The sequence below is a fragment of the Moschus berezovskii genome, chromosome 2 (genome assembly GCF_049115385.1).
Source record: "Moschus berezovskii isolate FMDL1 chromosome 2, NW_MosBer_1.0, whole genome shotgun sequence".
Taxonomy (NCBI): Eukaryota; Metazoa; Chordata; class Mammalia; order Artiodactyla; family Moschidae; genus Moschus; species Moschus berezovskii.
Genome location: NC_142461.1, coordinates 103,588,768 through 103,602,937, shown reverse-complemented (window position 1 = coordinate 103,602,937; position 14,170 = coordinate 103,588,768). Strand labels below are relative to the sequence as shown.

Genomic DNA, 14,170 nt, shown 5'->3' with positions numbered 1-14,170 from the left:
CTGCTTATTACATAATAGGATGATTTGGGGCAAAGTGATCTCTCTGACTCTATAAATTTTTATACTCTTTTATTGACAAACAGAATAACAGTCTATTTCCAGAATTACCAAAAAGAATAAATAAGTTCATACAGTTATTATCACAATACATGGCACATAGCAAGAAATTCATATAGTCAAGTCAAGGAAAAAAGTGAAATAATAAAAGGAAATCAAACTTTATGGATTGAGATTACGAAGAAAGAATCCATTTTTACCTAATCACTCAAAATCAGGGGGATAATACTAGGACTTACAAAAATGAAAAGATAAAAATATACAGGAAAGAAGTATTAAAAGAAGAGACCCAACTTAAATCATTTATACATGGACTGTCATTTTTTAACTCTTGATCTAATCATTTTAACAGCTTTGCTAAATCATGGATAGAGACGTGGAAGGGCGAGTCCTATGTTATTATTCTTTTCTTTTTAAAGTTTATACTCTTAAATTTAATGATTTAACTAGAACACTCTGGCCATGGATTTAATAAAACTTAATTTAATTCATAGTTTTGAGACATTGAGAGAACTATAAATGATAACCAAACTCAGCTACCTTATAAATGAAGTTAAATTATTGACAAAGAACTAGATCCTTATTTGAGGTAATATAATTGCATGAATATATATGTTAGGTACACAAGTGATGTCAATCAATGATAGATGCTTATACTAATTTTTTTCCAAAAATATTTTTTCAAGACATATAAAACTAGACATTGATACATGTAATTCTATAAAGCAGCTTTTGATATATATTTTAAAATACTACATTTTACCACATTACAACTGTCATGTGATACAAGTGCATTTTTTAATGAATGCACTCTTTTAACATGAATTATGCTTAATCAGAAACAAACAATGCAAACTCCACTATTACATAATACCTAAAGTAGGTTTGGAAACTAAAACTGCCATTTAAAATGCTATAAACAAGATAAGCAAAACGCATATTCATTTACTTACATTCTATTTTGAAAATGCTTTCTTTCATTGTATTTAACTTTATATTTTCCTTTACAAACTAGCCACTATCACGAGTTAAGTATCATAAAAAGTCACACTAAAACTACAAAACAGAGAATTCTAATTATATTTAAATTTAAGTTTCAATTATTATTTATAAGTGTTGATGTGGGGGAATTTAATCAGACAGTTATATTTCTAAAATAATTATTACTTAAATGAGTTATTTATGGGTTACTTTTTTAAAAGGTATCTTAATTATCAGAGAATTAAACTTATGAAATACTATACTGTACTATAATTCATAAAACTAACAAAATTCAAGGATTTTCAATTCCTTTTATCTATATCAGTTAAAAAACAACACATTTAGTAAAAAGAAAGTATAAATTGAAATACAAGTATATAGCAAGCCTCAAAAGTCATCCATTCAGATCTGCCTAGTATCAGTTTCTATTATTATTTTTGTGGCTAGTTTCTGCCTCTGAAAAGCTAAATCACATCTAATAGTATCATGATTTAGAGAAGACCTCAATTTTTATTCATCATAATAATATAATGTCAAAGTGTTCAACTTCAAATTCATGACAGATAAAAACTCCATGTTTTAACAGCCATATTTAGTTTGTTTGAGCTGGTGAGCAGATGAAAATGTAATCTGCATTACTATCAAACTCCAGGTCTGATAGATAGCAAGCTGATATTTATTTTTAAGTGCTCCAAAAATTATTTGCAAAAGCTGCATAAAAAGGATTCCATAAATGTATTGTGATTTTATTTCAACAATTATTGTACACTACAATGGAAGTACATGCTCAAACAAGACACCTCAGCAGTATTTTAAAGCAGTAACCACCTAGCCAATTTCTGTATGTTCTGTAGTTTTTCTAATCCACTCTCCCTGTGGTTGAGCAAAATCGAATTGCCTCTCACATTTGCAGACAGCTCTGTGAAGGTGATAATAGAGCTGCTCCCTGCTGTCATGAGGCAGGAAATAGGAAAATGGCATATGGGGCTAGTAAGAAAGAATAAGAAGGAAAAAAAAAAAAAAGAACGAACGAACAAAAAAAGGAAGAAAGAAAAAAAAGAAAGAAAGAAGGAAAAAAGAACTAAACAAGAACAAAAGATTTCAACAAGAACAAATAAAACCCAATATGCTTTGCAAGTTAATCTCTTTTCAGAATCATTTAGCATATCTAATCATTCATCTCTGTCCTCACTCCAAAAATGCAAACGGTTGATACCAAGTGTTTGGGGTAAGTTTTCATTGTCTAAAATACTGGGAACATACAACTCCAGAACATGCCCTGTACAATGTCTGCAAAACGGAGGTATTTAACTAGATTTGGTAAACATTGTGCCAATCCCAATTTTAAAATAAAACGTAGAGAAATATTTATGAAAATATTAATAAAATGTGGGGCAGGCTTTAAGTATGATTTAACATTCTTAAATCTATGAAGTAAAATTATTTAAAGATAAACACTTATGATTAGACATTAAAGAAGAAACAAATCTCTAAATAGTTAATAATACCAAGACACATTTATTGACTTGTAAGTTTTTTGTTTAGTTGTTTTTTTAAGAGACCAGGGTTTCAGTGTGTAATTAAGAAAAGTGTTAAAATAGATTTTTATTAACGTATCTGTAAAGAGAATGTGGCAGGAGATGCTAATAAAGACAGAATCCACTCTACCTTTCCTTTTACACTCTGAATGGGATCCACAACCACTGCCACAGCTCTCTCCGACAAGGCTTCAAAGCTCTGCTGAGTGTTGATATCCACACCAGAAAGCCAACAACCAAAGCCAGGGTGACTGTGATACCAACCAACAACCATCTCAGGCCTGAAACAAAGAGGGCATTTAGCCGTTCAGAATACAACAAGTAATACATTTATGATATGAAAAGAAACAACACACTAACAGGGTATAAATTAAGAAGAGATGAAAAACACACAGGTGTGAAAAAACACCATTAGAAACACTGAAATCATACACCATATTACCCAGAAAACATGGAAATGAATAAGTGTGACAAAGGAGTGCTATCATTAAGAGATGCACATTAGCAGTGGTAGATAAGGCTTTCAGCTTTTCACCTTGTTACCACACTTTCTCAGAGCCAGTTTTTACCCTTTCAGCATTCAAGTAAATATCTACTCTTTAACTCCTTAGCTCTGGGAGTTGAATTTTTCAGGCAGAGTACATTTTTAACAATGGACACCAGGATCCACTGTTGTGAAAGGATTAAATATCAATTAAACCAGCAAGAGAACTAGGAACTCAGTCAAAAACCAATTTGCACTGTTCTGCCCAGCTGCTGAGCCTTTTGCTAACATTAATTTTGAAGTTTTTTCCACAGTAGAAGAATTTGAGCAAGAGAATGACAACTATTGAGAGATTTAATCTGGGGTAAAAAACCTGAACAATATTTGAATTCTACTTTCCCTGTCCTAAAACTCGATACAACTACAAATATAACTCAATATTCAGAATTTTATTTAGCTGCAACTCTTGAATTTTGGAACATACAAGCTCTTTCAATTATAAGTGACTAGAGAGTAACTCCATATGCTAAACAGAGGGAAGTTACAGTCCAAGTTTACTATGTAATGGTTGATAATTTTAACATGAGGCATTTTACTGACTGGTAAATTTCTTTGATTCTACAGGAAAGAGATATTAGATAGGTAAGCACTAAAAGTAACACTATCACATTAACAACTCATTTTTTTTTCCTAAAAATGATATTCATAAACATCTAAAATTCTGAGACATATTGCTGAAAATATTGCCCATTATTCCATTATACGATCACTTGAAATATTTACCTTCCTGTCTGCTTCAACATATCCAACATTTTAGCTTGGAACACTGGATCAACTGCCTCCACGCTGACACCCTGGTTTAGAAAGAAAAAGAAACAAAAACGATTAGCTTCTACAACAATGAAAAAAATTTGTATTAGAAGATAATGAACAAAAAGCTACTGCCAAGAAACCTATGTACATTATTTGGGGATACCAAAATAATTTAATAGATTTTGATACCCATATTTGATACCTGTGTCATTCAATTATAATCCATATATCAATAAAACTTTTTAAATTGCCAAATACCAAAAAATTGCTAAGTATCAAACTGCTGTTAATGAGTTAAGGTAATTTTTAGGATGCTTTATAAGAGTTTATGGTCATGACTAATGTGTACACACACAAATACACACCCACAAAAAAAATACCATACTAGTGAATCAATAACTTCTTGTTTAGATCTGTCGAGGCAAGCATACTTCCTAAAATCATCCTCTGATAACTGATAGGCAGTAAGTTTCTTCCATCTCATTCAAAGTTCTATGACTATTTGGCTATTGTTAGAACCAACAGTTTAAGTCATCTTCTTTTTTTTTCCTTCAGTAATATAAAGACCGTGGAAGGAAAATAATTTAACAATTTAAGGAGTTGTTTTTGCTTGTTTTTTTGGGTGGCTGAGTTGGGAGGGGAGGAAGTTCAGTGCTTTTGTTTGGACTTCTTGGTAGAATAGGCAATTGGAGGGAAACACACACATTTGAAATATAACCTCAAATAGAAAAGCATTCTCAAAAAATTTCCCACACAAGACAATCTGTAATCAAGTATTTTAAATGCTCCATTATTTTGCTAGTTCAACCAAAAGAAAACTTTAGGACGTGTAAGAATTACAGGCATTCATATCCTCTCTCCAGTGATAGATTACTGCCATTATAGCTCCCTCAAGGCTTCCCTCTAACATCAGGAATTTAAGTCTAATCTACTTAAACAAACCAGTTAACATAAGCACTTCTTCCCAGCAAAACAAACAGTATTTTGAATTCTAATTGAGAGTGCATCCTCAAGAACAGGGGTATGCAATCTGCTGCCTACAGGCTAAGAATGTTTTTTTACATTTTTAAAGGGTGGTTTAAAAAAAAAAAACAAGAATATGAGACAGAGACATATGTCTTTACAGAAAAAGTTTGCTAACTCTTGGGCTAGAAGAGAAACTTTCCAATTCTACTACACAGAGTGAACATAGAGATCAAATATTCTATTTTATATGATCAAACAAACATTTACAAGGAAATAAAGGATATTAAAACTTAAGAACCCTTTACTATAAAAGATATCCACATAAGGACAGTCATCAGATAAATATACATATTTTCTTAGGCAAATGGATGCGAAGAGTATGTGTGTTATTTTTTGGAAGGTCAGTAAATGGTTACTGGTTTTGGCCAGTTTCTAAAAATCTAAATACACACCTATCTACAAGCCCGATGCATTAAACAAAACACACACAAAAAAAACAAAAACCCCACAAAAAACTCCCATGGGTAGATGGGTAGAGGACTTTCACAATCAGTATGCAGCATGCTGAGTCTACGACAAATTACCACACCCAGGCAAAAAGAACTAAAGTCTGTCATGGTTTCTGTTTTTTTAAAACTTAACATTTTGAATAGGAAAAGCTTAAGAGTCATTTATCACCATATACAGAACATTTTTAAATGTATGCTATTTCAAAACAATAAGAACAAAACATGAGGACTAGACAATGTACATGAATTAAAACTTTGAGTCTCCTAAATCTTTTGAACCAAGTATTCAAACTAATCAAACTAATATCCTACTATATTAAAATAACTAACATAAATCTAGTACACTAGGCTAGTTAAAGCAGAAAGAACAAGTAAAGGGATTAAATGTTATTAGCATCAGTCTGTAGACCTATAAGGAATTCATAATTCATCTAAAAGATTTAACGCAATACAGTCTAAAATTGTTATTAATCTTTTATAATTATTCTATCAAGAAAATCACAATATAATAAGAGTTATTTTGCATAGGAAAAGAAAAAAGAAACACATTTACTTGCAGCAGGCAACCATAAAAGTACTCACTGTTCCTGATTGTGGCATAGCAAACACATCAATCACTCTGACAGTATAATCATCCACAAATTCTCCAAGCATAAGACCCATGACTTCCATTGGAACTCCAGCTCGACCATGTTTTAACATCTGTAAAGAGGAAGATACACAGACACAAAGCCTTTGATATCTTCAAACACCCCTCCTTCTAATTAATAACCTAATTGTGTTTCAGTGAAAATAAAACCACTCTATTTTATACATGCACCTAAAACAAGTTTATGTATGAGAGGGTTAACATGAAAAATATTTCAATGTAAAAGACACAGAGAAAGCAGCAGAGCTCAGTAAAACCAGTAACTCCATTCAACACTTACTTTTAACAGTGCCAGGGAAGAGATATAGACTTGTTCTGCTGTGTCCACTGCAGGAGCATCTGTAGGTGGCCCCTAGAAACAAGCATAGAAATCATTATAAATACAGAGAAATTATGAGTTCAAAATTAAAGTCCCACATTATTTAAACAAGATTATTTTAAAAGAGTTTAGAGAAAACATGTTAAGTATCCTTTTATTCAGCTACAACATAAACAATCAAAACAAGCTTGCAAATATCAAACCTGTAGAAAATATCAAACTTAGCTTTCAGGCAAGTTTCCAATGGATGTAATACATGAATCTTTCAGCAATGCTAGCTCACCTCCACTACAAAATAGATACAATGCACCAATTAGCTATGTTTCTTACCTCAGTGTGAATGTAAACTGCTGTTGGACTAGTATGATTAAGTGAAGAACCAACAATCAGTAAATTCTGTGACCATGATTTTCAGCTAAAGACAGCATGTAGATTGGGGCTTTGGGATCTCTGCCGATACTTCGGTATGGGGATGAAGTAGGGGAGGAGAAGTCTTCTAATCCCTAGGTGAAAGAGCTGTGAAAACAACATGCTCTGCACACTTCACCTGAAGTTGTTCCCTTCCCCTACACATCAAATTTAACACAACTGCCCCAGATGTGAGCAAACTGGCTGAGACTGGTGTAGCTAATGGAAAAGACTTCCAAATCCTGACAACTACCTTTAAAGAAAACATTACTATTAATCTTACTACAGCCTAAGAAGATATTATGTTTCTCCCTAAAGATTCTGTCTTCATCAAAAGCACCAAATCTTTTTTTACTATAACATTCTGCTGCACAAAGTAATTTACATATAGTTCTCACCCTCAATATGACTACAATCTTATAAAATTAATTCTGTCCCAATCAGTGCATATAGAAATCTTATTTTTTTAATACTGAGGATTCTGGGAAAATAAAATGACATGTACTTTTAACTGCCAAGTCCTATTTTAAAGTCCCCTTTCCTTAACAATAACTGTTAACAAATTACATAATGAATATGTTAGTTATCTAAACTGTAAGTCAATGCTCTAAGTTGCTTTTATGGACTTGCTTATTAATAAAATTAAACAATTGCTTTACTCATTACATTTCACACTTATAGGTCTCTGTGTACTTTATGCTGCTTCTTGTCTATTTATATGCCTAATTCTGTGATTTTGTTTTGTTTAAAAGTTCATAATATTTACTGGAAGCACTGAGAATAAAAAGTTCCAGAATAAGTTTTCTCTAAATATAAGCAACACATACAAAAATTACCTCTATTCGCTTATATACAAAGTGGTGAGAAAAATAAAATCCTTCAAATATTATGTTTAAAGGAAATAAAATATTAAAAATAAATATTTCTCCCATCAATGAAAGAATACTGTTCTGTTCAACATTATATAATATCCAGTACCTAGCAAAGTGTCAGGCACATGGAACTCAGTAAGAAATGGTTGGAAAAAAAACAAAAGAATGAACAAATTAAGGTAGTGTAAGTCAAAAGAACAGAAAGGAAAAATACCCACGTTACCCTGGGCATGAGAACAAGCCATATGCAAGTATATGTAAAGATCCTTAGCTTCTCTCTATGGTCTTCTGATTCAGAAACATACTAACAGAAAATCATGCAGCTGGTTTCTCTATTCTACAGGTGTCGTGTTTTGAGACGGCAGCCAGTGATATTTTCTATTGCCCCCTCCATTACTATTCTGTTTCTTGTTCTAGTTAGAATAAATTGCCCCCAAAACAACTTGGCAAGACACTGTCTATGTAAAACACTGTCTATGGGATAGATGTGTTAAAGATCTCCAGTAGCAGAGAATATCACTATCATTTTTCTATCATTACGCTCACTTGTTCAGAATAGCACACAACCAGGAAATGAAGGTGAAGAAAACCCCACTAAAGACTCTGGAAAATAAGCTAAGACAATTATGTAAGAGCCAGTACAGCTGCAGGTCAAAGATGACCTGAGCTGAGAAAAATGTGGAGCTATGAACAACTTACCTACATTGCCTTCTGGCAAACACTCATGAGGAATACCATTCAGACAATTCAAGGAGAGGAAAGTCATTTAAAAGTAGGAATCATAAACAAATTTCTAGAAAACTGTTTGGAATCAGTAGATTACAACATGATTTCTTATCTTTGAAATAGAATATTGGAGGACAGACCAAGGTGAAAGCATGAAAAATAATGCAGAATTAAAATTACACTATAGGTAACAAGGATAAAAATAACATCATCACTTATTTAATTCAGTCATGTAGAATATAAACTTTAGAAAATGTCTTAGAATGCAGAGTAAAAAGTTAGAGATGAAAACTATTAGAAACATAATGATACTTAGAGAGAAAGTAAGGAGATAAAAGCTATGAAATACAGTTGATCCTAAGGAGAAAATAAGAAATGGAAAGCATGAATTAGGATAAAGCAAAAGAAAAGTTTCTTGAATAATAATTAAAAAACCCTCAACTTTTGTACTACTAAATGTCAATGGCAATAACCAATGAAGAAAAGTGCTTGTAAAATTTTAGGTAAATCTTAACTGCATAGATAAAGCATAATTTCTAAAACCATACAAATAGGAAAACTCAATAACCTAAAGAAAAATATGCAACTCAAGTTGACTTTGGATTTCTTTGCAACATCAAATGGCAAAGTTTCAGACTTTTAAGAGAGAAACCCTGTGAAGTCAAATACATTATACTTGGTCAAAAAGAAAAGTCTGAAAGTCTACAAATATATTACAAAATATACAAGGACTCAGAAAATATGATTCCAGTAATCTTCCTTCAAAGAACTGCTTGAAAATGATCCAGTTGAGACTCCACAAATCAAAATTAGAAAGTAAAAAATGGAAAAGCCATTATATAAAACAATCTGTTAAGACGACTGAAAGACAGTTAAAAACAGAGACAGATCTAAATAATATAAATAACCAGGGTTCAAAACTACAGATATTACCCAATAACTATATAGAGCAATGGAGAGAAATAAAGTATACAAAACTCTATCTGCCATATAGAAGGTGATAAAAGAGATTTAAGTGTTGACTTAGACTAGTAAATAAATATGGATTTAAGAGTCTTTTGATCAACTTTAAAATAACCATGATAACCATTAAAGCTGATCATTCAGTTCAGTTCAGTTGCTCAGTCGTGTCCGACTCTTTGCGACCCCATGAATCACAGCACGCCAGGCCTCCCTGTCCATCATCAACTCCCGGAGTTCACTCAAACTCGTGTTCATCGAGTCAGTGATGCCATCCAGCCATCTCATTCTCTGTCATCCCCGTCTCCTCCCACCCCCAATCCCTCCCAGCATCAGGGTCTTTTCCAGTGAGTCAACTCGTCGCCTGAGGTGGCCAAAGTACTGGAGTTTCAGCTTTAGCATCAGTCCTTCCAATGAACACCCAGGACTGATCTTTAGAATGGACTGGTTGGATCTCCTTGCAGTCCAAGGGACTCTCAAGAGTCTTCTCCAGCACCACAGTTCAAAAGCATCAATTCTTCGGCGATCAGCTCTCTTCACAGTCCAACTCTCACATCCATACATGACCACGGGAAAAACCATAGCCTTGACTAGACGGATCTTGGTTGGCAAAGTAATGTCTCTGCTTTTTAATATGCTATCTAGGTTGGTCATAACTTTCCTTCCAAGGAGTAAGCGCCTTTTAATTTCATGGCTGCAATCAGCATCTGCAGTGATTTTGGAGCCCAAAAAAATAAAGTCTGACACTGTTTCCACTGTTTCCCATGAAGAGATGGGACCAGATGCCATGATCTTCGTTTTCTGAATGTTGAGCTTCAAGCCAAACTTTTCACTCTCCTCTTTCACTTTCATCAAGAGGCCTTTGAGTTCCTCTTCACTTTCTACCATAAGGGTGGTGTCATCTGCATGTCACAGACCTTACCAAACCACTGGAGAAGAAAAATCTAAGACGAAACTGACAATAAAAATCAGAGTACCAAGAAGGGAACAAAACAAAAATAGCAAACAACATAAGTTAAGACAAAATATATTGGTAATGAAAAAATATAAACGAAGTAAAAGTCTCCTGTAAGAGTCTCTCATATGTGGTTTAAAACGGAAATCCATGTATATGTTTCTTTTTATAAAACAAGCCACAATAGCCACTGTCTTTTACCCAGCTTGCCTTTCTTCAGAGATGTATTACATCAATAGATTTCCTAGTAGTAAATCACCTTTACGTTTCCAGGATAAATTGTTCAAGTTTGATTCATTATTATATTAACATTTTAAAATATATTTATTTTATATATTAGTATATTATTTTTACATAAGTGAGACTGACCAGGCATTTTATTTTTTCTGTTAAATTTGTCAGGTTTTGATAACACTATACTCAATTATTAAATGTTTGGAAAGTTTACAACTTCCCATTTTCTATGTTCTAATAAAATGTACATATACTAAATTATGTATGTCTTAAAATTTAAATTTGGACAAGCTCATTAATAAAATATTTAGCTCTGAAGCTGATTTTAGAGCTTATTTTTATGACAGTTCCAGTGGTATTAATAAATTCAGGTTACCTGTCTTGAAACTAGACTATTATACTGTTCCATAAAGTTTCATTTCATTTAGATTCAAAGTTATCCCCACAGAATCAGTCTATTTTATCTCTTTTTTTTTAAACTGTTCAATATGGATAACACTTCACATTACATTTCTTTCTCCATATCATATTACTACTACCCAGAGAACTGACTTACATTTAAAAACAAATCAAATCATAACCAAAACCATGATAAAAATATTGGTTAAGGGAACACTTCCTAATTCATTCATTCTATGAGGTCAACACTACCCCAATACCAAAACCACTACACGATAAGAAAACTGCAGACAGACCAGTATCTCTTACAAACATCAGTGAAAAAATCCTTAACAAAATACTAATAGAACACAGGAGCATATTCAAAAGACTATCTATATATGACTGAGTGGGATTAAAACTTGCAATGCAAGGATGGTTCAACAAACAGAAACTGGCCAATGTAATACAGCACATTAAGCAAATGAAGGTGGGGGGGTGGAATAAATGATCATTTCTATGCAGAAAAAGCATCTGACAAAATTCAACACTCTTTCATGATAAAAACACTTGACAAACTAGGTACAGAAGAAAATACCTCAAAACAATAAAAGTCATAGATGAAAAATCCACAGTGAACATAATGTCCCATGTTGGTGAAACACTGAAAACTTTTCCTCTAAGATGAGGAATAAGGCAAAGATGTCTGCTTTCACCACTTGCTTCCCTGGTGGCTCCATCAGTAAAGAGTTGGCCAGCAATGAAGGAGACATGGGTTTGATCCCTGTGTCGGGAAGATCCCCTGGAGAATGGAATGGCAGCCCACTCCAGTATGCTTGCCTGGGAAATTCCATGGACAGAGGAACCTGATGGGCTACATACAGTCCATGGGATTGTAAGAGTCAGACATGACTTAGCAACTAAACCACCACCACCACTCAACAGAGTACTGGAAGTTCTAGTGAGAGCAATTAGGCAAGAAAAAAAAGTAAAAGGCATGCAAACTAGAAAGGAAAAAGTAAACTTATCTATTTGAGATAATATAATTTTATACATAGAAAATCCTGAAAGTATGTTAGTTACTCAGTCATTTCTGACTCTTTGCCACCCCATGGAGCCAGCAGGCTCCTCTGTCCATGGAATTCTTCAGGCAAGAATACTTGAGCTGAGTTGCCATTCCCTGAAAACTCCACCAAAAAAACCCTGAAGTCTCCATGAAAAGGATATTAGATCTAATAGGTAAATTCAGTAAAGTAGCAGGACACAAAGTCAACACTCAAAAACAATGCATTTCATTAACAAATAATGAATAATCTGAAAAAGAAATTACAAAAATAATTTCATTTACAATGTCATAAAAAAGAATGAGATACTTAGGAATTAAGTTAACCAAGGAAATGAAAGACTTGTACAATGAAAACCACATATACTGCCACAAGAAATTAGAGAAGATATAAATAAATAGAAACACATCCCATGTTCATGGACTGGAAAATTTAATATTGTTAAAATGTCAACACTACTCAAAGTGATCTACAGATTCAAAGCAATCTCTGTCAAAATTTCAATGAAAACTTTTGCAGAAATGGAATACCTATTCTAAAATCATATGAAATCTCAAGGGACCCTGAAGAGCCAAACAATCTTCAAAGGAAACAAAATTAAAAGACTCACACTTCCTGATTTCAAAACTACTACAAAGAGTAATAATAATAAAAAAAAATACAGTACTACACATAGGGACAGACAAAAACCAGTGGAACTGAACGGAGAGCTCAAAAATAAACCCTGGTATATACAGTCAAATGATTTTTAACAAGAATGCCAAGGATGCCAAAACAATACCTGTAAATTATATATCCAAAATACAAAGAGAACTCCTGAAACAACAAAAAGCCTGATTAAAAATGGGCAAAGAACTTGAACAGATATTTCTCCAAAGAAGATATATATGAAATACCACCTATTAGTATGGCTACTAACAAAACACACCAAAAAACCCAGAATACAAGTACTGGTGAGGATATGAATAAACAGAAAACCTTGCAACCGTTGGTGGGAATACAAAATAGGACAGCCATTGTGAAAAACAGCATGGTAGTTTCTCAAAAATTAAAAACAGAATACTGTAAAATCTGGTAATTCTATATCTGGGTATATAACATGCCAAAAATGAAGGCAGGTTCTCAAAAAGATGTCTGTATACCAGTGTTCACAGCAACATTATTCACAAGAGCTAAAGAGTGGAAGCAAGCCAAATGTCCACCAATGAATGAATGGACAGGCAAAATGTGGTATACACACACATGGTGGAATATTACTCAGTCTTGAAAAAGAATTTCTGCAATATGCTACAATATGGGTGAACTCTGAAGACGTTATTTTAAGTGAAATAAGCCAATCAAAAATGACAAGGACTATATGATTCCACTTACATGATGAAGTACTTACACAGAGCAGTCAAAATCATAAAGACAGACAATATAATGATGACTGTTAGGGGCTACAGGAAGAAGACTATGGAAAATTAATGTTTACTGATAGATATGCGTCTAGTCAAGGCAATGGTTTTTCCCGTGGTCATGTATGGATGTGAGAGTTGGACTGTGAAGAAAGCTGATTGCCCAAGAATTGATGCTTTTGAACTGTGGTGTTGGAGAAGACTCTTGAGAGTCCCTTATACTGCAAGGAGATCCAACCAGTCCATTCTAAAAGAGATCAATCCTGGATGTTCACTGGAGGGACTGATGCTAAAGCTGAAACTGCAATACTTTGGCCACCTCATGCGACGAGTTGACTCACTGGAAAAGACTCTCATGCTGGGAAAGGTTGGGGGCGGGAGGAGAAGGGGACGACGGAGAATGAGATGGCTGGATGGCATCACCGACTCTGTGGACATGAGTTTGAGTGTACTCCGGGAGTTGGTGATGGACAGGGAGGCCTGGCGTGCTGTAATTCATGGGGTCGCAGAGAGTCGGACACGACTGAGCGACTGAACTGAACTGAACTGAACTGATAGATATTTTAATTTAAACCAGTTAATTAATTAGAGCTTGGCAAGGAAACACACTCTGGGTACAAACAACTGAACAAATAAAACAATATAAAACTGACAATATAACCTAAGATTGCTGAATATAGGCATACATTGGAAGCACTGTGAGTTCAATTCCAGACCACTCCAATAAAGTAAATATTGCAATAATTCAAGCCATATAAATATTTTGGCTTTCAAGTACATAAAAAGGTTATGTTTATACTATACTGTAGTCTGTTAAGTGTGCAATGGCACTGTGTTTATAAAAATGTACATACTTTAAT

General features: G+C 33.6%; 1 protein-coding gene across 1 annotated transcript in view; it reads right to left on the bottom strand.

Moving 5' to 3' along the window:
• Positions 1-14,170, bottom strand: part of PSMD14 (proteasome 26S subunit, non-ATPase 14) — a 104,575-nt gene that overhangs the window by 38,867 nt on the left and 51,538 nt on the right. Inside the window, exons 4-7 of the mRNA XM_055397010.2 lie at positions 6,278-6,349; positions 5,931-6,050; positions 3,844-3,914; positions 2,707-2,857 (exon numbers count right to left, since the gene is read on the bottom strand). Of these exons, the coding sequence (XP_055252985.1) occupies positions 2,707-2,857; positions 3,844-3,914; positions 5,931-6,050; positions 6,278-6,349 (414 nt within the window). The remainder of the gene's footprint in view (positions 1-2,706; positions 2,858-3,843; positions 3,915-5,930; positions 6,051-6,277; positions 6,350-14,170) is intronic.